Source organism: Sinocyclocheilus grahami, unplaced genomic scaffold (assembly GCF_001515645.1).
Source record: "Sinocyclocheilus grahami isolate Dianchi unplaced genomic scaffold, SAMN03320097.WGS_v1.1 scaffold1286.1, whole genome shotgun sequence".
NCBI lineage: Eukaryota > Metazoa > Chordata > Actinopteri > Cypriniformes > Cyprinidae > Sinocyclocheilus > Sinocyclocheilus grahami.
This window is the reverse complement of record NW_015506465.1, coordinates 152617-177429: the sequence shown is the minus strand read 5'-3', so window position 1 is coordinate 177429 and position 24813 is coordinate 152617. Positions and strand designations below refer to the sequence as shown.

Here is a 24813-nt window from a genome sequence, read left to right as displayed (position 1 = left end):
AGACTGAACACTTTCTGGAGAATGTGAAGTCATAAAAGGAATTGACAGCTCTGATCATGCTAGTCATTGGTCACAATAATTAAAGTGTGTCTCTACCTGCTTAAAAAGCTCCTCCACTACTCCCATAGCTTTATCCAGCTCTTTTTCTGCATGCTTGGATCTGTCCAGGGCATTGTTGGCCACTGCAACAGCTCCATTGCAATTCAGACCACCACAGTGGCGCTTGCCTTCATCATCACGACAACCAGCACCGCCACAAGGACTGTCCACACATGGAGCACCCCCCGGTGCTCCACATACCTACAAAAACAATAAAACAAGAGCTTTAAAGTTAAATAATATATTATATTATATTAAACAATATAAAATAATACATATTAAACAATTTCTAATATTTTATATTATAAAAAACAATGATTTTATATTTTAAATATATACCTTAAATAATACTTTTAAATTGGTTACAAATTCTTGTAACTGTTATATTTTTATATTTGTTGAGACATTATCCAGCTTACCTTTTCATTGATTTTCTTTATGTCCAAATTCTGAGCTTTAGCATTTAAGTCTGTGAGTGTACGTTTGTTGGCAGCATTTTTGCGGTTAAAATCATCTCTCTTTTGGGTAATCAGTCTCTCTGTTTTCTTGCGGGTGTCTGCCGATTGGCTCACTGTGCTGGGAATGTCAGTGGTAGATCTGTTGGCGCGGTGCTCTGCATCACGTGACTTGTTGTACGAGGCCCGGATGCTGTCATATGCACCTGAGGAAAAATACCACGTTAAATAGCACGTTTTCCTAGTTTGATCAGCCAATGGATTGTTCTCTGGGAGATAATAATAAATAAATCCCACTTGTTTTGATATTTTGCTTATAATGGGGGCAGTGTAAGTGCATTTTAGTTACAGTAATACAGAATCAGTGACTAACCCAAGAAGTTGGAGTTCTTGAGGAGGTCAAGCTGACGGTTAAGCTGATCTGAGTTCAGTTTGAGTTCTTTTGCTTCTCTCTCCAGGGTACTTAATGCATTGCTGGCTTCATAGTTGCTGTCCTGCACAGCGGTCAGGTCTCCCTCCAGCTGGTTCAGTGTGTCCGTGGTCTCACCAATCTGAGCTCTAACAGACAGAAAGACAGCTGACCAAACTCATCTCCAACAAGGGTGTAAACAGTGAACAAAAATGTCTGAAATTATACTTAAATTATTTTTATGTGAACGTTTAGGTAAGTAGGTAGGTAAGTAGGTCAATTCTATAAAAGTTATTCTCATTTATAAGTATTTAACAAAAAAGGTGCAAAAATTAATTACTTAAATGTTTAAAATTTTAAAAAATTCTTAGCTATTGAAAATGACATTTTCGAATTAATTAAATAATCTAATTTGCAATTAAATTTTAATATAATGTAATCTAATTATAGTAATTATTGTAATTTTGTTACAAAAGCTGTATTAAAGGTTTATTTAGACTATCTTGGTAATAAAAGTATGACATTTTTTATTTTTTTTTGTTGTTGCAAATTTTCTATTTATTTCAATAGTGCCCACATATAATTCTAAATATCAATTCTCAATTCTCAACATAAATTCCCAGTAATAATAATAGATTATAGTAATTAAGTAAAATTACTCAAGTAATGTTCTCCCTAACCTCTAACACTCTCAACTAGAGACTTTCAAGCAATATACAAAAATGTAGGGTCTGAACCTCCTTCTAACCAAACTGTACCTGAGATCCTCGATCATGCCCATCAGAGTGGTCACAGCCTCAGCAGTGGCATTGCGGGCGTTAACAATGTCCCGCGCCTGTGCCAGCATGTCCTCCAACTCCTTAAATCTTCTCTCAAAGGCTCGAGTCAAGCCGGTGGTCTGAAGCTCCTTGGCTCGATCTGTGAGAGCTTTGGTTCTGGTTGCCAGATCCTGAATGATGCGGTCCCAGTCCCCAAAGCACTGGTGGCAAGGTTTGCAATCAGGGAAGGTGCCAGAGAAACCACGGGCACACTGATCACAGCGGACGCCAGAAACTCCCTGCTGGCACACGCAGTGACCAGTCAGACGATTGCACTGAGATGACTCGATGCCCCGGGGGTCGCAGTCACATGCTGTGGGGAGAGAAGTAACCAAAATAATTGGATTTTGGGAATTATGATTAATTGTGAATCAAAAAAATGATGAACAGTGTTACATTAACATTACAGATGATATGGACTGCTCTGAAAGTATCATGGTACCTCGACACAGTACTCTTGGGTCACCCCAGTGGTTCTCCTGGCAGTCTTTACAGGTCTTCCCTCCAAACCCAACACGGCACTGGCACTGACCTGTGAACTATATGAATTTGGGTTCAAAAAGAGGATAGCAATATTTAAGACTACTGATGGGGTGTTGAAACTAGGGAGGCAAGATTTATGAATACCATATTGGCTATCAGAGATTTTTTTTTAAATGTTGATATCGGTCAATAATGGATATTTAATTGTTCATACTAATTTCTTCTATTGTTACATTCAGATAATTTTTTCCATCATCTCATACTCACTTAAAATTTAATAACACCGTTAAATGTAATCTTTAGTGAAGTTCAAAATGACACATTATAATGTTGTCTAAATTCACTTGTAGCATTTCATTTATTTAAACAAAACAGCATAGAATTTTAAAAGAATCCATTTATCATTTATCAGCCATAACATAAAAATTATAATTGCTCTATATTGGCCAGAAATTTAATATTAGATAAGTCAAGCTTTTTTTTAGATTTCAGTTCCTATTCCCTAAGTCTACTTACTGTATCACCTATCTGTCTTTGTGTAAAATCTAAAATGCTGTATTATAAATAAATAAATAAATAAACACTACCGTTTAAAAGTTTGTAGTCTGCAAGTTTTGTTTATATTTTTGGAAGACGTCTCTTATGCTCAACAAGGACACATTTATTTGATCTAAAATACAGTAAAAACAGTAATATTGTGAAATATTATTACAATTTAAAATAATTGTTTTCTATTTTAATATATTTTAAAATGTAATTCATTTCTGTGATGGGAAAGCTGAATTTTCAGCACCATTACTTCGGTCTTCAGTGTCACACGATTTCAGAAATCATTTATTATTATTTATGTTAAAGACAGTTGTGCTGCTTAGTATTTTTGTAGAAGCATTTTTTTAGGACATTTTCTTTGATGAAGAGAAAGTTCAAAAGAACAGCATTTATTTAAAATAAAAGCCTTTTATAACATTATAAATGTTTTCACTAATGTCACTTTTAATCAGTTTAAACCGTACTGAATTTTTAATTTCTTTAAAAAAATCGTATTGACCTCAAACTTTTGAATGGTAGTTTATATGTATATATTGAATGTAAGCTGTATTTGTGAGCCAACAGTACCTCATTACAGGCAGATGTGTAGGCATTGTTGGGGTCACAGCCACAGGGCTCACAGCCTCGTCCACTCGCCAGGTTCCAGTAATTGGGAGCACAGTGATCACAGGTTTGTCCAATAACGTGAGGCAGACACTGACACTGTCCTGTGGCACGCTGGCACACGCAGTCATCTCGAGATAGACACTGACTGCGCTCCGTGCCCAAGAAGTTGCATGTGCACTCTGGGTGGGTGAAAGTGTTGATATGTTTATTATATTAATAGTGCACTATAATGTAGAAAAGTAATGTAAGACCCAGGTACACTCACTCCGGCAGTTGCGGCGGGAAGCATCTCCATAGTATCCGCTCTTGCACACGCCACAGTCCGGTCCTTCAGTGTTGTACAGGCACTTGAGACACTGGCCAGTATGCTTGTCACATGCCTCAGGATCTGATAGGTCGATGTTGTTACTGCAACGACAAGGTTGGCACCGTCCACCGGGCTTAGAGGGGTCGCCGTAATAACCCGGAGCACATTCGTCACATCGTGGACCTGGTTGAGGGAGAAAGTAGGCGTTTAGTTGCATAAAGATAGTATTTGACGACATATCGTTAAAAAAAATGTTTTACTCCCATGTCACAACTAAACAGAGCAAATGACTTTATAAAGCATATGTGAAATCAAAAATGAAAAGAAAAATGACTTTAATACATTTGATGGACATTTTTAATGCTGAACTGCATTTAATAATATTTTCTTCAAGAGAATATATAGCATTAAAACGGTTACAGCTGGAAAATCCACAGTCTTTTTGAAATAAAGCACTTCCAGTTTCATGATTATTTTTCCATAACCTGCACAATTTATTTAATAGGGTTACTGAGTAAAACTTTAACTACATAATTAATATAAGCAATATTAGGTTCACATATGTAATAGAAAAGGTGTTAAACCAAATTGGATCAAAATCATTACTGGTGGCTTGGTGTTAAAGTAACTGCAATATGGGACATTGTTCTTTAAATAGTAGAAAAATATACAGTTATGACATTAAATTAATAAATGTATTTATTAATGGAATTATTATTTAAAGGATGCAAGTGCACACATACAAACTCTTCATGTAAAGCTAAGAATACAGTCTAACAATAAAAATAACATAATTCACAAATTATGAAAAATTATTATGAAAATGTCACATTTTAGTCTTAATGCCAAATCATAATACACTCAACAGTCTGAGTACTAGTATAATCTCCTAAAGAGTGATGAGGTACAAAGCATCAGAGTGAAAATTACTGTTTTACGTTAAAGGGGTCATATGATGCGATTTCAATTCTTCCTTTCTCTTTGGAGTGTTACAAGCTCTTGGTGCATAAAGAAGATCTGTAAAGTTGCAAAGACTAAAGAGATATTCTTTGTAAAAGTAAAGAGTCAGCCACGCCTACCTAAAACGGCACGATGTGGGAAGATTTGCATAACGCCGCCCAAATGTTCACGCAAAGAAAGAAGGTGCAACTTTTATTCTCGCTGTAGTATTGTTGTTGCCTCAACCCAAATATTCAGATGTGTGCAGCACATTTTATGGAGGACTGTTTACTGATCCTGGTAGAGTAGAATACAATGCTGGCTGTTCTGACTCACAGATTGTAAGAGCTTTTATATTTTTTATATTTAAAGTGAGTTTTTTGGGCAGTGTAGAGTAGGGCTTGTTGTTTGTAATTTCTCCGATCACAAATGCAGACATGGTTTTATGTTTACGCCGCGCGATGCAACGCAACGCGTAAAAAGACAGTATAAGACATTATAATCCATAATTATGTCCCCACTGGATGCAACGAATGCCTCATTTATAATGGGTTTTCATGTGTTTGAATCATCGCTCCGGTCTGTCAGGGCATCATCACAATATAGTAAGGGGCGTAACATTTCCGTAACACGCTTGAGGTATTCGGCCAATCACAACGCACTGGATAGCTGGCCAATCACAGCACACCTTGCTTTTCAGACCGATGAGCTTTGTAAAAATCGGCGCATTTCAGAAAGGCGGGGCATAGAGGAGAAACAATAATGTACAATATGTGGAAAAGAATGTGTTTTTTTAACCTTAAACCGCATAAACACATTTCATTACACCAAATGCTCTTTTTAGCAACATCATACGACCCCTTTAATAGATCTGACACAATTTTGAAGCTCGGTTATCTTACTTTAGCTGTAATTTTAATTTCGTCTAAACAGGAAGCTCTGATTCACTTTTTTCACATCTCTCTGATTCACTCTCTTCATGATTCATATCTCTTTGCAGCCAAGTGCTATATAGAGACAGGCACCTGCTTCTCTGGCTCAAATGCTGGCAAAGGAACAGAGAAGCACTCACTTCTAGTGATAGATTAGAATAGAATTTAAATCAGATAGGTATTTAGCTCAAAAACAAAGAGGATCTCTATTAGAGAGAGAGAACTAAATAGCATTTGAATATCAATGTAAAAACATCAAATTACATTAAATACCATAAAATTTGAAAAATTTGAAAACTAGAACTAATAAAGAATAATAAATATTATTTTGTAAAATGATTGTAATAAATAGTATAATATAGTATGTTATTGCTTAAAGGGATAGTTCACTCAAAAATGAAAATTCTGCCATTAAAGGTGCAATAGGTGATTGTCTTCAGAATTTTTTTTTGTTATGCTGGTTGAAAGTCTCTTCACATCCCCATAGCAATCATTAAGTTAAGTGGTCTAAATGTATTTATCTGTATTTATATATTCTGTGGAAGGCGTAGGACCAAGAAATGCTCATCCAATCAAAACGCTCGTTCCGAGCGTTTTAATTGACTTACCTACCTGCCTGTCAATGTACAGTATGTATCTGCATGCCTCAGCGCACCTGGTACGCGCAGACAGAATACATCATCAGCGCGTTCACGCACGCTGTGCAGATAGAGCGGGAATGGCAGACAAACATCAACAACCTGATCTTCCTTCCTGGTATTGTAGTACTTTTAAAGTTTTCTCACCGGTGAATGGCACATGATGTAGTCCAGCGGTTCCCACTTCCAGTCCTCGCGATTCAGATAACCAGCTCGTTAGAAGAGAGCCTTGCATATTAATGGTGGAGTTCCCTTTAAAATCTTAAATGATTCCCTTTGAGCTAAATTATTATTGACCTGTTTACCTTACACGTGCATGAACGGTGTTCCGATCCATATGATCCCTACACAGTGTTCAATGCTCCCTCCTTCCTGACTTCACTTAGGAACATGGACTGGAATTGGGAACCGCTGATGTAGCCTATTGTAGTAATGTTGTCTCTGGTATTCTGGTCTGTGAGCGTAAATGTGTTCAGGGGCTTGGACGGCGATTACAGGGAGGGTGGGACATCCGCTTTCAGTGCTATCAGGCTAAAGTTAGCATTTTCCAAGATCTACTGCACCTTTAATTACTCACCCTCATATCGTTCCAAACCCATAAGACCTTTGTTCATATCGGAACACAAATTAAGATATTTTTGATGAAATCCAAGAGCTTTCTGACCCTGCATAGACAGCAACGCAACTATCATGTTCACAGCCCAGAAAGGGTTTAGGGGCCCATATTAGGGATTTCTTGCATGTCATAAGCTATTTCTTCTACGAGGCAGTTTTTGACTTTCTGAGCAAGAGCGTCCTCCGGCTTCGAGTATGATTGAAACATACACTGCATGAGTGTTACGCTCCGTAATGTTCAGATTGTCTCGTTTTTGATATGAATAAATAGTCGAGTAATACATAGACTTCTTGTTTCTTTGGGTTTAAGTCTAGATTTATTCACACTGGCCGTTGCTACATCTACATAAACACACTTGCCCGGAAAAAGTGCACATTTTTTATTTTTGTATTTTACACCCATGTCCTTACTACCCTTCTGGGCTTTGAACATATCAGTTGTGTTGCTGTCTATGCAGGGTCAGAACTCTCTCAGATTTCATCAAAAATATCTTAATTTGTGTTCTGAAGATGTACGAAGGTCTTATGGGTTTGGACTTTTTTATTTTTGGGTGAACTATCCCTTTAAGACTCTGCATTTAAATAAACTGGACTATCCAATGCTTAATATGAGAGAGAGAACACATTTTACGTTAGCGTTTAATTATTATTATTTAATTTCGCTCAGCTGGAAAGCTAAGCACTAGAAAACCTTAGTTTTAAAAAACAACTACTAGCTACATTTAGTTAGTTACTCTCCAACACTACTCAGTCACATATGACTGCACTTGATGCAGTTTCACAGGGTTCTGCAAATGTACATGCAAGGAGTAAAGTGCCATGCGCTAGGGAGGGACGGGACGGGACGGGTGATGGAGGTGTGGTGGGTCTCCATGGTTACTCACGCTTGAGGACTGCCCCTGCAGAGCGCTTTACAATCCCTGTGTCCAGTTGAGGAGGGGACAGGAGATAACACACATGATCACTGTATTGGCTTATCAGAGTGACAGTGGCCTTTATCTCTGATTATGGCATTTTCTGCATCCTATACAGATGCAGATGGACTCAGGGTGTTAAATAGCACTATAAAGCCCAATTCAAGCACTTATTAATTTGGGATGTCTACATTCTCCCGTTGCATGTATGCAAAAACTGCAACTGCACATGACCCAGACCTCATCTTAACTTAATTTGATTCCATCCATCTGTGGAAGGAAAGAAAATTCTGTGGTTAAAAATACCTGTGTAACCCTGGTTGCAGTTGCAGACCACCTGTTGGTTGCGGTTGTCTTGGTAACAAGAGGCGGCATAGTGGCGTCCGCTGTTGGGGCCCTCAGGACAGGGGCAGGACCGACACAGACTCCCTAAACCAAGAGCCGGGTTTCCATAGTAACCATTAGCACACCTGTGACAAGAGGTATTTATTACATTAGCTCAGGCAGAGGACCATTCAAGAAAAAGTTTGCCGGTAAACTTTAAAAGATTCTCAAATATCTTTAAGTGTCCTCTAATGATAATAATTATCAGTTTAACTATACAGCTTAAAATGTCAAGAATGTCTGTCTTTTTGCCCCTTGTACCTGTCACATTTATCCCCGGCTGTATTGCTTCTGCAGTTGATACAGGCTCCAGTCCTTTGGTGGCACTCATCAGCATGTCCATTACATTCACATGGCCTGCAGTTTGGGAAGCCCCAGTGTCCAGCCTGACAACCATCACAGCGCTGACCAAATGCACCGGCCCGACATGGACACTGTCCTGAGTACTGGTCACAGAATCGGCTCTGCGAGCCCTCCAAACTACATTCACAAACTAAGGACAAAGACAGAAAGCAATTAATGACAGACAGACAGACAGACAGAAATGAAGGATAGAAAAGCAAGAAACAAAAAAACAAACAGAAATACAACAAAAAACACGCAAAGAATAAAAAAGGAAAAAGAAAAACAAATAAAAACTAGGAAACAAATAAAACAAATCAACAAACAAATAGAAACAAACAAAAAACAAACAATAAAGCAACATCAACAGTAAAAACAAAAAAGAAACAAACAAGCAAAAACAAATTAAATTAAACAAAACAAAATAGAAAAAAATAGAAAAGAAAAAATTATTAACAAAAAGAAAACAACAAACAAACAAAAAGAAATAAACAAATAAAAAACAAACAATAAAGCAACAGCAACAGTAAAAACAAAAGAAATCAAACAAACAACAAAAGAAACAAACAAATGAAAAACAAAAAATAAAATAAAACAAATAAAACAAAATATAAAAATAAAAAAAAAATTTTTTTTTAAAACAAGCAGCATAAACAAAAGAAAAACAAACAAAAAAGAAAGAAAGAAACCAGGAAAAAAACACAGTAAAAGAAAGCAAAACAAACACAAACGGAAAAGAAAAAGGAAGTATATTATAAAAACAAATAAATATAACAGAACAAAAAACTAATGAAAAGAAACGAAAAGGGGGAAAAAATACAAAGAAGAACACACAAAGAGGAATTTTATCAAAATGTTACCAATTTACCACAGCAGGTACATTGATTTGTCTTACGTTTGCATCCGGAAGGGCCAAAGCCGTAAGCTCCTGGTGCACATTTATCACAGCACCGGCCTGATATGTTGGGCCTGCAGCGGCATTGACCCCCACGGACATCACACTCAGAGCTGAGCGAACCCTGAGGATCGCATTCACAAGCTGTGGGATCAATGTTCTTGTCTTAATAACAACATGAACAAGTGAACACAAACCCCAATATTCCCAACACAGACCCTACATTCTCTGCTGACACTCACGCATTGCGCCGTCGTTAATGAGGGCAGACATGCTGGTGATGAGTTTAGCACACACTTCACTCATCTGTGGACGGGACACACTCTTGGCAGTCTCGTGGCAGCGGTAACGCTCGTAGCTCTGCTTTCGTGCGACGGAGGCAGGGTCTCCCGCGGTAAACATCTCTAGAGAAGAGTAACGAGGGAGAAGGGCAATCTGGGGAGGTGAAGAGATGAAAGAACAAGTCAAAACTAGACAGAACATGAAGACTTCATAAGAGCTGAATAAAATCACAGATGGATGCTTACAGAGTCAACAAGTACAAAGGCATTAGTTGAGGTAATGCTGTTCCTGTCAGCATAAGGGATGAACTCCACACGCAGTTTGTAACTCACTCCTTTCTCCAAACACATCGGCTGAGGAAGAACCACAAACCTGTAGCAGTGCATCAGAAGACAGGAAGACAGAAAGCAATAAATAAATAAATGAATGATTAAAGAAACAAAAAAGCAACAAACTGCAACAAAAACAAAAAACAACAAACAAAAAGCAACAATAAAAACAAGAGACAGTAAAACAAACAAAAACAAAGAAACAAATAAAACAAAAACATTGAAACCAAACAATAAATAAACCAAACAGCAACAATTAAAACAAAAGAAAAAAATCAAACAAACGAAGAAGTACATTAAATCTGTGTTATAAGCCAAACTGAGAAGATTTTGGGATACAAAAGCAAAAAAATAAACATTAATTGGATTAATTGGACAATTTCTCACCCTCATGACGTTACAAACTTGTATGACTTTATTTCTTGTTTCTTGTTTGGAACAAAAAATTAAAAATAAAATAAAGTAAAAATAAATAGATAGACAGACAGACAGATAGACAGACACAGACAGACAGATAGACAGATAGATGTATGGACTGACCCTTAAAACATTTGTACATGTGTTTCACAGACCTGGCACCAGATGGGAGCGATACAGTTAGCAGATCATCTGCAGGGATGGTATTTCCACATGGACTGCTGGTAGGTATGGGGCCAGGTCTAATCACCATTACACGGACCTCCTCCCAGTCTCGTGGCATCTTTAAAAGCACATAAACGCACATGAGTACACCCATAACACACTACTCTGAGTAGCCTATGAAGCCATTGAGAAGACATGTAATCTACCTGAAGCTCATAGCGAAGGAGGATGTCATATTCCATAGAATATGGAATATTGTTAATGGCAAACTCCAACGTACCACCTTCAGGAGCCCGTGCAAACCCAGTGCCTGTCCACGAGACGTGACGGCCCGGCTGGTACTCTCTCTCCTCAAATGCAGAGCCCTATAAAATATACACAAATATAATCTTTAATCAAATCTCAAAATGAATATACAATTTTGACCAAATGTTGTACACACAATGTTGTATAAATTCACTTGCACTTTTAGTTTTTAGTGTTTTACGTTTAATTTATTTAGACAAAATAGTGGAGAATTATTATTTATTTAACATTTTTATAGTATTTTTATATTTCTTTTTATTTTATTATTTAATAATATTAAATAATTATGGTATCGGTCCCAATAAATATTTGATCATAATATCTTTGAACGACATCTGTGTTTCTTTCCTTTTGACACTTGGCATGCACCTTTGATATTCTGAAACATCTTTGAAATATTTGTTCTGTTGCTTGATGAAGAAAGTTAACTGGTTAAATGGTTATCTATGGAAGCCCACTTCTGCCACTGAATAAAAAATAAAAAAGGTAATTGCGACTTTTTATCTTTTATTCTCACATATTTTTCTCAGAACTGTAAGATATAAACTCGCAGTTCTGACTTTTTTTTCTCAGAATTGCGTGATATAAACTCGCTTTTGTGAGTTATAAAGTCAGTATTGCATGATATAAACTCAAAATTGCAAGATTTAAACTCATAATTCTGAGAAATAAAGTTGCAATTCTGCGAGATAAAAAAAGTTAGAATTGTAAGTTTGTATTACGCAATTTTGAGAAAAAAAGTCTGAATTGTGTGATAAAAACTCGCAATTATCTTTATTTATTTTCAGTGGCAGAAACAGGCGTCCATAGTTATCAGACAGAATACATGGGGCTAAAAACAAAGCAAATATCTTCCTGTTTGTCCCATTTCTGCACTTACTTGAGCCAGTTTGGCATTTTCAGCCTCGTATATGTAGTGGTCGAGGGCCATGAAGAAATAACTAGACTCCACTTGGTTACACTGGCGACCAATCATGTGACTCCGACAGTGACACTGGCCTGTTTCCATTGAGCATCTTCAGACGCAAAGCACATTATTTTTATTACAATTAAGTTTCATATTATTAATACAAAAACTGCCAACAGCCTGAATCCCCATAAACCAAAAAATACTGACTGGTTGTCTGTAGCTCCACCCACATCACAGTCACATCCTCTGCAGCCATTGGCGTCATGACTCAAGGCCCAGTGCTCAGGCTGTAGAAAATGCACATAAAACACAAACCAGTGGTATACATACTAATAAAAATGACACATAAGCCACAATATGACATTTAATATTCAGATTATTAACTACAAAATACTGAGTCAAAACCCTGGTAATTCCATGATACTTTGAAACCATGCAGTGCTAATCAATAACCATAAGCAAATACCATGACAAAAATAGTAAAGAATTACCATGGTACATATCCATAAAGTGAAGTGACATCACTCTACTACTAGAGGTATTTATTGCTTGTCTAATTTCAGGATGCAGCTCTTCCTTTCATTCCATTTTAAGTTGTGTGAAAATCTACACCATCCTCCATAAACCCTTGGGCTAAATGCAGACATACAGCTCTACTGTAGATCAATCACTCTTAGTTCATGTTACCACAGTAGAGGGGATACAAGGTACCAGAAAGCATGCAATGCCAACTAGTGACTGGTAATTAAATGTTCTCACAGAGGAGTATGGGGAATAATAAGCTACAAAAAAGGCAAACTTTTTTTGCTTTACTTACCAGACATTGGTTGCATCTGTGTCCAGTGACAAGGCGTTTGCAGAAGCAGTCTCCGTTAACAGGGTCACATTGAGAACTACCGGACACTGTACCCCTGGGGTCACATTTACATGCTAAAGTAGATCAGTGAAAGAAAGAAAGAGAATGATCGAGTATCAAGAATAAAACATACCAGAAAAATGTTCTTTAAAAAGACTGAGGTCTAAAAGTGCAGAGCTATTTAACTCCTTGCTAACTTGGACTAAAAAAAACTGTGCTCTGAATTGTCAAAGTGTCTGTTCAAAAATCTGGGGCCAGTAAGATTTTTTAAAGAATATAATACTTTTATTCAGTAAGGATGCATTAAATTGATCAAAAGTGACAGTAAAGACATTTGAAGATAAAATATTTCTATTTCTAATATATTCTGATCTTTTTAAGTTTCAGTTCATCAAAGCATCCTGGAGAAAAATTTATTTTTGATCTTGATGAGCATAAAAAAACTTCTAAAACATTAAAGAAATCTTACAGACACCAAACTTTTGAATGGTTAGTTATATCTATGCTGTTGTATCTTTTATTGTTCATTATAAATTTCCTCTATGTTTATATTTAATTACCCTCATTTGTTCAGATACCTTCAGCAGTCATTTAACGCTCACCTAAAGTTAATCTTTAAAAACACTAAAAATGTAATGATACTACGTCATGTAACTTTCAGCAAATATCAAAATGAATATCCCATTCTTCATACTGTACATTATAATGTTATGACACCAAAATTAACTTATCATTTAGGTGACTGATTTTTTGTGCTTTATTTTCAATATATTTAGACAAAACGGTATCACCGTCAGCACCGTCTATCACGACAAGCCTACTGATAACCCATAAATTAAAAAAAAAAAGTAAAGTAAAAAATTTAAGAAAAAATTTGGCCTAATTATGGGTTATCCAGAAGGCTTGCCGCAATAGACGGTGCTGACAGCGATACCGTTGTTAAGCCGCAACACCGGTTACGTCACTTGCCCACCGCGGCACCGACCCCCACCGTCGTTTAGATTTTTTTTATAGTAATAAAAATAATTTAGTTCAGTAAAAGAACAGACACTACAATTAAAAACTGAATGCGGCTGCTCAATGCAGCGTGTCGAACGACAGTCACATCACAGATCAGATTTCATTTCTCCAGTGAGGAAAGTGAGTCGAGCTGACTGACAAGAAGAGTGAGGTGAGACAGACAAGACGATCGCGGATGATTTAGCTGTTGACATTTGCTGTTTATCTAAGGTGATTTTGGAAGTTTTTTTAAACATTCGTTTCTTATTTAATTGGTTCCACAGTGTTTGCTGATTTTTACTTTATTTAAACTTTGTGTAATTTATTTATTTTATTTGACATCAAGGTGTATCCCGTGCCTCCAAGCTTTCTTATTCGTTTTGCTAATAAACTTTCTATGTTTCTTATTTATTTGGTTATATATTATACATGTTTACTTATTTCCAGTTTTGTATAGGCTACCTATTTAAACGTTATGTAAGTTATTTGTTATTTTATATTAGGCATATCCTGCCCTATAGCATGGTGTATTTTTATTCGTTTTGTTAATAAAAGTTCTATGTTTTATATATAGGCTAAAGTGAGTTTGACATTGTATTTTGTTGTTGCATTCAAGACAATGAATTGCCGCTAATTCGTAAAATGCGCATGGTGCTTTTAAGCTATTTAAAAGCGAAGGAAAGCGAGGAAAAGAGGGAAAATTCAAACAAACTAAAAACAAACAATTGCTTTACGCCGAATTGCCGCTATTTGAAAGTGAAAGTAAAATGCGCACGACGCTTTTGCAAGCTATTTAAAAGCGAAGGAAAGCGAGGAAAAGAGGGAAAATTCAAACAAACTAAAAACAAACAATTGCTTTACGCCGAATTGCCGCTATTTGAAAGTGAAAGTAAAATGCGCACGACGCTTTTGCAAGCTATTTAAAAGCGAAGGAAAGCGAGGAAAAGAGGGAAAATTCAAACAAACTAAAAACAAACAATTGCTTTACGCCGAATTGCCGCTATTTGAAAGTGAAAGTAAAATGCGCACGACGCTTTTGCAAGCTATTTAAAAGCGAAGGAAAGCTAGGAAAAGAGGAAAAGAGGAAACGCCCCTGCCCCCTAATACCGATATTATCGGTGTTGTCACACGTCGATTAACCGGTGGGAAAATTCCATTACCGTCACAACCCTAGTTATCAGTGATAACATGTAAATAATTGGTATCAGCTTGCACTTACGTTGGCAGCCACGAGGATCACTAGCACTGAGCCCAAAGAAACCAGGCTTGCATTTATCACAGCGTGCTCCTTCAACGTTGTCTTTACAGCGGCACTGCCCAGCGATCATGCCCAGAGAGGGGTCATCATGCCCATCACAAATGCCACCGTTCAGAGAACCATCTGGGTCACAGTCGCAGGCTAGCAGAGAGAACAGATATAAGCAGTCATATACAGTATAATGCTTAAATGTATATGTTTAGTATCTAGCTTCTTACCCACGCAGACTCCAGGGTCTCTGATGTCTCGAGTTGGATCCTGATAATAAAAAGGTTTACAGGTCTCACAGTTGCGGCCCATGGTGTTGTGGAGACAGTTGTCACACACACCTCCACTGACGTTCCCCGTAGCCAGATACACTGCCATGTCAAAATGACACTCTTTGGAGTGTCCGTTACAGTTGCATTCTGGGAAAAAGAGGAAAGTGTTAACCGTGACATAAGAGGTGTATGTCTATGCACTTTATGAGCTATACGATTATGGTCATTCATAATTACTTTTGCAGGCATTAGTGTTACGGCCCTCAGCTGGTCCCCAGGGCAGGTCATTATAGAAGTCATCACACTGTTCACAGTTCAGTCCTTTGGTGTTGTGTTTGCACACACACCTCCCATGTACCTAGAGATGGTCCATATTAAAATTACAAACTGTTTTGTCTAAATAGACTAGATATAAATATATAAATAAAGCACTGCTAGTGGTGAATTTAAGCATTACTACATTTTAATGTACACTATGAAAAATGTATATTTATTTGGAGATTTGCTAAAGATAACAGTGTTAAATTATTAGTGTTTTAAAAAATGAACTTTAAGTGGTTGCTAAATGACAGCAAAGGTAATCTAAATGTAAAAATAGGGAAAATTAGCATGTTCAAATGAATATCTAATATTCAACAAAACTATTAGATCTAAAAAAAAAAACTCCAGTATTGTCTGATATCTGATTTTGTAGCAATATATAATGCATACCCATTGCTAAATTGCTACAGTTCAGTAACTCACCATGCCCTCAATGTCATCCCTGATGCCGTCAATAGGAGCACATTCGGAGGCGTGGCCATAGCAGAAGCAGTTGCCCCTGACAACCAGCTCATATATGGCATAGTAGTATTTCTCTTTGATCTCGGTCCGTGAGTCCAGCAGGTTATCACCCAGAGTGTGCAGCTTGGTGAGGTTCAGACGGAGATTAGTGATCTTCAGCTGGTCTGCAATATGAAGACATTGGGGTTAGTGGAGGACAGGGGACCATAAACCAAAGAGAAGGACACTAATGTCATTTGTGATGTGAGAATGGATGCACTAGCATGCACTAGCTTTCAAAGGTTTGGTCTTTTGCATTATTATTACTTTATTTTTTATTTTATTTTTTTATTTAAGAAAAAATGAATACTTTCATTTAGCATGGATGCATTAAATTGATCAAAAGTGACAGTAAAGACATTTATAATGTTTAGAAATTTCTATTGAAAAAATGCTGTAGTTTAATATATTTCTATTTATCAAAGAATCCTAAAAAATCATGTTTTCATCCTAGTGAAAAATAAATATACTAAAATGTATTTGAAATACATTTATTTCATGCTTAGTATACCACAAATACATTTAAATGTTTATGTACTTAATAAAAGTACCGTGCAGTTGTACTTTTAGTATACTAAACTGGTATACTTGAAGTCTGCTAAATTGGAACAACTCATTTTGTACTTAATGCACTTTAATTGTGTGCAAGTAGTGCTGAAGTCCAACTGAAGATACAATGAAGTATATTTGATTGTGTTAAAGTAGTGTTAAAGTATACTATTGCAAGTATACTTCAGATTCACTTTAAATATCTTGCATTGAAAGACTGATATTATTCAACGATCATACAATCCTCATCAATAGTGACATTTTAGGCTTGATATTAAGAAATGTGCATTGTGTGCAAGTAAAACTCCAAACTCCAAAGTTTAATTATAATTTTTATATCAGTAAGTCTCAAGCGATATGTCAGTAAATATGTTAATAGATTTGAACTATACTTATGAAATAAATGTATTTGAAAAAAAATAACTTTTTCACTAGGGTAACGTTGATCATAATATTTCCTGAGCACCAAAAGCTTTGCCATCACAGGAATAAATGACATTTTAAAACATATTCAAATAGAGAACAGTTATTTTAAATTGTCATAATATTACTGTTTTACTATATTTCTATCAATAAATAAATGCAGCCTTGGCGAGCATAAGAGACTTTTAAAAACCTTTAAAAAAATCTTTCAGATGAATTATATTTACTGTCTGTATTGTATTTACTGTCTACATATAAAACTGTAATAAAAGACATTCTTAAAACATCTTGTAGCCTTGAACAGGCCTGGCCCTGTTTAACAGAGGTATACAATTAACCACAGATTTTTGTTACAGCAAAAGTGCTTATATTGCCAGAATATGATGCCTAAATGACAATGGTTGTTGGGAAAAATCAGGATCACACCAAACCATCATCAACCACACAGTCATGACCACCCAATTATGAGAACATCCACCTACCCTTGTAAAAAAATTCCCTAAACCCTGTTAACCCATGACCTCTGACCCCTTCTCCCCTGAGCCAATGGCCTGCTCCTCAGTGGGAGGTTGCAGTCAGCTGAGCGTGGAGGCCTTTAGCAGAAGTGTGGCAGATAGACTCCTGTTACGCTTCACAGACACTCAATGAAGTGGGACTTGTTTGATTTATAAGATAAACAGTTGGAGGGAAATTCATAAAGTCATGTGTGTGTGTGTGTGTGTGTGTGTGTGGGTGTGAGGGGCTTATATCCCAACGTCAGTGATCAGTGAATGCAGCTCCTGTGCACAAGCTGTTTGTTCCAGTCATGCTCTAGATGTTCAGTATAACAGAAAGTGAGAGCCACACAGTGAGTGTGAGATAAATTTATACACTCTCACACGGTGCATGACTGAGAACTCACAGCTGTATGGGAATATTACACTGACCAGCTGAACCAGGAAGTTCATCATCAGCTTACTCTGCTACACACACTGTGAGGGAGGGTACTTGGCTTCGACACACTTACACTGGGCCGAAGAGGTCACCCAATGTTGTTTGACCATCCAACAAAACCTTATTCAATCTGTAATATTTTGTTTGTACTTTAGTGCACATTTATAGCTTGTTTATTTTCCATTCTTCTGAAAATCTGTTTTTATTTTCACTTTATAGCATGTTTAAATTGATTATTTTAGTCAAAAATCTAAACGTTAACTTTATTAATAGTTTTTAGTGCTGTCAAACGATTAATCATGATTCATGATTAATCGCATCCAAAATAAGTTTTTGTTTACATAATATATGTATGTGTACTCTGTATATTTATTATGCATATATAAATACACACACATACAGTATATATTTTGAAAATATTTACACGTATTTATGTATAAATTTTATATTCATATAATTCATATTATATCTAAATATATTTAATATATAAACATAATATATTTTTCTTAAATATATACATACATGTGTGTGTATTTATATATACATTATAAATACATACATATATTATGTAAACAAAAACATTTATTTTGGATGCACTAATAGTTTTATCATTTTTTCTGCAAATTCAATGTACATATGAGTATGCAACTCTTATGCACACACATACGAGTAAAAATGTGCAAAGGAAATCTGAAAGAGGGAAAACTGAGCGATAAATTTGGAAGAAGAGACAAAAGAAAAGTCTAAAGAGTATATGATATGTAGGCTGCACCTGTTTATGGCTCTTTGTTGGGTTATCAGAGCACATCTTGTTCATTATGTACTGAATGTCTCATCCGAAATGTTAATTAATTTATATTTAAGTTACTTCTCGGCTAACAAGTCCATCTGCTCCTTTACATTTTCTTTGTCGATAAGTTATGCAAAAGGTAAAACATACTGTATATAAATGGATGAAATATTCAAAGACAAAAAGTTCATTAAGATCCAGCTGTTGCCTAAATAAGCTCCGAATAACCATAGCTACTGCATTGTAACAGCAGAGATATTTTTATTTAAAAAATTGCTTTTAAATGACATATATTAATGTATCTGAAATAACACCTGCAACACATGCTATTTGTCATATAGGAAGGAATCAGACTAAAAAAGATTTGGTTGTTACCAAGTGAAGACCTGTTCATGATACATACAGCACTTGCCTACTATAAGAAAAAAACAGGTTGTTCATTATGTTCTAAGGAAGTACTTTAGGTTAGCAAGTTAACGTACAGGAACAACGACCTGAGGGGGGGAAATCAGCTTCTATTTCCATTTCACATGCCTTTATTTTAGATTCCGCCATCTGACATGTACTAAAGAGGCAGGATGGACAGCAGCAAACAGGAAACTGAATTTAAATACATGTGAACAGATCTTTGCCAATGATGGAAAAGAGTGCAAAAACCTGTATCTTATTCAGTCGGAGGTTAGGTTTGTTAAGCTTCACTTACTCTGAATGTTGGGGCTGTAAGGGTCTTCGATCTGGATTGCAGGGTCAAGAACACGATAAATCACCTGAGCGGAATGAAAGCGAAGGTCAACAAACAAGTTAACTGACAAATTAACAGTCTTCCAACTGAATATCTCTGACCTCTCCTTCTGTGGACGGCTCGATGTCAGAATATCTGGACTCGCAGATGACATCATCAACTTTACGAAGAGGACCATGGGAAATTCCTGGGAAGGTGGACTCACAGTCGAAGGCGAAGTAACGGTACACCTGCCAGGTTCGGCCAAAATCTGCAGATCGCTCAATCAACATGGCCGCTGGACGGAAAGTCTGTGTACAGTATGAGGTCAGTTTTGGAGTGTTTCAAGGGTGATTTCTTAAATGACAAAAACTTTCTTACCTTAAAAGTCATGATGAGATGAGTAAAGTGAAACTCTGCCTCCAGATCCAGCTGAAGGTAAATGTCAGACTTTCCTGAGGAGAGAAGACAGTTCCACATTAATAATTTCATTTCTGCTCTCTTTATTACTTTATTTTATTATTTATTTTGTTAATTATGTGGCTTTAGATGAAAATATAACATCATAAAACTTTTTTCACACACTTATTTATTAGTTTATTTAGTTTGTCTACTATGCAGTGGACATACATGCACCACTGACCATTTTTGTCGTTTTATTTCATTGTATTTTATTTCTATTAAATTATTAAATTGTAAACTTTCTAATGGTCATTTAATTATACATTTAAATAATATTTTCATACTTTTTGCATAACAAATTTGCAGCTTGATTGGAAATGATACACAATAAACATACCTTGATTGACCTGATGTCAATGTAACCAACATATAACTAAAATACAGAAATTACTACATACATACTGTATATATATATATATTTATTTATTTTTTTCCCCAAACATTAGTGTTGCTGTAAGATTTTGCTATGTTGGTTCAATATTTTCACAACAAATGACTTCAAACATGTGATTATTATTTTACTTCTGAAAGCATTCTGTAATACCAAAAAAGTAAACATCTCAGACAGAGCTTTTATAAAAGCCTATGAACTTTTATTAACAGTAAACTTATATTTGCTAGCAGAATGCTGGTGTTATTACACTCTCATTGTAACCCAGAGTACAGAAACACAATAACAACACAGCGACTGCAGTGAACGAGATCATATATTTTCCTTCCTGAACCACTTTATCTGGGAATTTAATAAGGCTCAGAATAACAATGCACAACAATATGCACATTCAAACACAGTGTCCTACAGTGACTGAGCAGAGCTAGAAATAGATGGGATGGTTTAACAATCTATGGTTCTGTTCAGCTCTTACTTTGACAGTTCATTATTCATCTGGATAGACAGACGGTCTGTATTCTGCAGAGCTGGCACCATATAGAGCTCACCTGTGCCTCCCTGCATTACCATTACAAAACTGTAACTCAGTCCACTGCAGCGGCCCTTTGTCTGGCTGCTGGATTTAACCTGCGTTTCATAATCAACAGCTAAACAGGAAGGAAAGGGATGCTGAAGGAAAAGAGAGACAGGTTGTACCAGAGCTGAAGAGAATGAGGGGGAGAGGCCAGCGGAGGTGAAGTGGAGCACAAAAGGAAATTGACTGAATGGCTTGCTGTTTTTTCAATACATGTTTCAGTGTTTGGCTGGAGGAGGAAGTTGTTAATCCTCAATCCAGAGCACATGCCAAAGAGCTATGAAAAAGACTACTCTCATGTAGAGCACCTGTTTTTTCCCTATAGAACACGTGACACAGACACCATAAAGAAATATAGACATAAGGCAGTTTCTACAAACAGGGTACATAATAGTGAGTGAAATAATAATAGGGGTACATTATAGGCCCTGAAGTAATTTTATTTAATTTGAATTAATGTAATTTAATCATTGGTTTTTATTTCTTTATTATTGGCTTTTTTTTTATTCATCGGGGCAACTATTTAGACATATCTAAACACACAGTTAAACTCTGATTTTTGTCATCATTATGAACATTGTGAAATAATTATCAATACATCACCTCAAAAAATAAATCATAAAGAAGCCAATAACAGTGTTGAAAATAAGACCAAGTTAAGCTGTCACTAAGTAGGGGAAACTAGTTTGGGACCAAATGTTGGTTTCTAGTTTCTGATAAAAAATAAAAATTTCTCTTAAATTAAAGAAAATATGCATTTGATTGTATTCTCTAATTATTTTTTAAAGCCTTAAAATGTACACCAAATTGGACCAAAATGTACCATATCCAGTGTCCACTCAATATCGATATAGGGGTCATGACAGGGGTCTACTTGTGAGACACACTCTACAAGTGTTGAACAACTGATCTACTGTTCATTATACGACATTGTTACAGAAAAGTTACTGAAGTCATAGCGACCGTGAGCAAAAATAGTGACCATTTCCTGTGAACTCCCATAATGAATTCCCTAACTAAGGCACACAGAGGTTCACTCTCTTTAACTATAAAAGGACCTCTATTAAGATGTAAAGAGGTATTGTTTTGGATAAAATGACAAATAAGATCTAAATATAATTTCAGCTCATCAGCCATAAGTGCATCAAGCTTATTTGTAACTGTAGCTTGCCAAGCTACAAGCTAAAGTTAAGTGCAGACTATAAGCTACTTACAAAAAAAATCCATAAAAACAGGGCACACTGTACTTATTATGAAGGAAAATTTTGTATTGATTTTTTTTTACAGGCGTTATACCTGTATTTTAACGTAAAATGCTAACATAAATGTCTATAAAATTAATGGATAATACCTTGGCATAAAATTACCAGTACATTTCCAGTTATTTTTTATTTTATTTTAATTAATTAATGTATTTATTTATTTTTTACAGTAGGGGGCAATACTGAGCGTTATACAGCTATATTGAGTGCACAATACAATGTGACAAATAAAAATCAACCATTTTGCATTTAACTCATTACACTGCTACTTGTTGGAAAAAGTAAATTGTTACTGGAAATTTTGTTACTGAAGATAACTAGATCAGATAACTACAGATAACTATCATGCTATGGAAAATGCAGTTACGTTAGCAGAGTCACTATTTTTTCTCTTCCATGTTCTGCTCTATTAGAGTTTTGTTTCCCTCTTTCATCCTCTCTATGGGGATGCCAGCAGCAGGCCGTGTCTGTAATGATCTCTAATACTGCAGGGTTTAGGGAGTGTGTGTCAGGGTGAGCCTGGACATCTGAGCCAAGTCAACTAACAACCTTCCTCTATTTCTGCACTCTTGTACATACTTACTTCCATTCTGAATATCAATCTTCATCCTAGTACAACAAAAAGTAGGCCTGTCAATTTAAGTTGTTAATTTAGTACGATAAATTATTTGTATTCAATGAATAAGTGATCTGAAAGGATTTGATCAAAAATACAGTAAAAGTTCAAACTGTTTTCTACTTTAATATATTTTAAAACATAATTTATAAAACATAATTTTCAGCATCATTAATTCAGTCTTTAGTTTCACATAATCCTTCAGAAATTATTCTGCTTAATATGCTTGATTTGGTGATCAAGAAGCATTTCTTATTATTATCTATGTTGAAAAAGTTGTGCTGCTTAATATTTCTGCGGAAAAAATAATATATTTTATTTTTATAAAAAGAAAGTTTAAAACACCATTTTTTACATTATAAATATTTAATCAACTTTTCTTTTCTTTTTTTAAACTAAATCTTACTGACCCCAAACTTTTGAGCAATAGTGCACATTAAAACATTATTTATAAATATTTATTTTCAGTTCAGTGAACTGTTTTAGACTAATTTACCCCAGCACTGGGCTTCATTCTGAGTGCATGCATCTCTCTCCCTCAGCCTCTGTGGTATAAATAGACGCCTTAAACATCAACCTTCTAATAATACATGTGAAACATTTCCAGTCCTTGCCAAGCAGCTGGGTTTGGAGGGCTCAGAGAGGCAATCAAATTTCCTGGCAACATATTACTCTACTTTTGACAAATGCAACCAAACGGATGTGTGGATTTCCATCAAAACATGACTGAAGCTGCAGATTAGCACATATGGTTTATAGTTGGCTGAGGTTGAGCTGCGGTGGATATGTACATCCAACTCTGACCTATATCTGTGTCTTATAAAGTGTAAAAAGCCTAAAAAACTCTAGCTGATTATGGAAGTTCTTGCTCTCTCACCATTCTCAGACTGCCACCAGGACTTCTTGCGGTGTGGTTTGAAGGTGGTGATGACATTCTCAATGCGGTGACTCATGGGGTTGGAATAAGGATCATAAGTTCGCCGTGAATCACAGTGGAAACACTTCTTCTCTTCCTAAATAAGGTCAAGGGTCAAAAATGAAAAGGATCAGCTCTTCACAAAAATAGTGTGTGTATAAATGTGTCACACTGTCTGTGAGAAATGCTGTTGGCTTTACCTGCAGATGGCTGACAATGCAGTAGGGTTCTCTCCACCGCAGGCCGCAGGTGGATGAAGCTTTCAAGTTCATCTCTCGACCCACCAAGAGGTCACCGGTTGCAGGGTAACAGCTTCCATGGGCACAACCGTGGGCAAGATCAGGCTCCTGTGCGCTGGCCGCTGACAGGACTTTCAAGGAAACAAAAAGAAACAAAATAGACATGATGAGCAGAACATGATTGTATTTTTACTTTAGGGTACAATACATTTTTTTTATTTTTGTTCTCTTGCCAGTTTGGCCAACCAGAACTCAAGCAATTTTCCATTAATGCTCAGCAAAAGCCAAGTTTCCACAAAAAGTCCCTTTAGGCTGTAGTGGTGAGAAGCAGCATCGCTGTTTTAGTATGATGGGAAATTAAATTATTTAGCAATGTCAAATTAAGCAAAATCATGAATATTGTGGTTTTCTTAGTGTTCTAATAATTCTGGCCACTACTGTGTGTGTGTGTGTGTGTGTGTGTGTATATATTAATGCTGTCAATCTATTAAAAAAAAGAAACTAATTAATCGCACATTTTTTCTGAAATTAATCGTGATTAATCCCACCTAACATTAAAGTTTTTAAATATACTTTTATATTGCAATAATTTTACATTCATTCTTAAAAATGAATGTACAAACAACATAAATACAGTATATTTTTAACATTTGCTTAATGGCATCTTTTTTATGACTGAAGGCCAGTATCACTGATACCAATAATACTGATGTCTCTATAAAATTATTTAACCATTGACTATAGCCATTCAACATTACAGTATAATTAAAAGCTATCAATTTTAACATTTATTAGACTTTAAAAATAACTTCTAATTCAAGTGAACTTAAAGCAATCTTCACATAAACCCATTATAATAAATGTCATATTTACCTGTGCCCTTCAGCAGAAATATACAGAAATTAAAATTGAAGTTATCAAACACTAAATTCAATTGAAGAGCAGGTG

At 35.9% G+C, this 24813-nt stretch overlaps 1 protein-coding gene across 2 annotated transcripts in view; it reads right to left on the bottom strand.

Moving 5' to 3' along the window:
- LOC107568838 (laminin subunit beta-2) overlaps positions 1-24813 on the bottom strand; it is a 46880-nt gene that overhangs the window by 6056 nt on the left and 16011 nt on the right. Inside the window, exons 3-28 of one of the 2 annotated variants that reach the window (XM_016254828.1) lie at positions 23827-23996; positions 23588-23723; positions 19787-19860; positions 19528-19716; positions 19388-19451; positions 15912-16114; positions 15405-15525; positions 15126-15314; positions 14869-15048; positions 12612-12724; positions 12002-12081; positions 11765-11900; positions 10785-10943; positions 10569-10696; positions 9913-10039; positions 9628-9820; positions 9386-9529; positions 8410-8641; positions 8071-8234; positions 3685-3909; positions 3381-3598; positions 2224-2320; positions 1722-2094; positions 928-1112; positions 519-760; positions 97-300 (exon numbers count right to left, since the gene is read on the bottom strand). In XM_016254828.1, coding sequence (XP_016110314.1) covers positions 97-300; positions 519-760; positions 928-1112; positions 1722-2094; positions 2224-2320; positions 3381-3598; positions 3685-3909; positions 8071-8234; positions 8410-8641; positions 9386-9529; positions 9628-9820; positions 9913-10039; positions 10569-10696; positions 10785-10943; positions 11765-11900; positions 12002-12081; positions 12612-12724; positions 14869-15048; positions 15126-15314; positions 15405-15525; positions 15912-16114; positions 19388-19451; positions 19528-19716; positions 19787-19860; positions 23588-23723; positions 23827-23996 — 4346 coding nt within the window. Of the gene's footprint in view, positions 1-96; positions 301-518; positions 761-927; positions 1113-1721; positions 2095-2223; positions 2321-3380; positions 3599-3684; positions 3910-8070; positions 8235-8409; positions 8642-9385; positions 9530-9627; positions 9821-9912; positions 10040-10568; positions 10697-10784; positions 10944-11764; positions 11901-12001; positions 12082-12611; positions 12725-14868; positions 15049-15125; positions 15315-15404; positions 15526-15911; positions 16115-19387; positions 19452-19527; positions 19717-19786; positions 19861-23587; positions 23724-23826; positions 24031-24813 lie in introns of those variants that run through there. The other variant, XM_016254827.1, reaches the window with a different exon arrangement.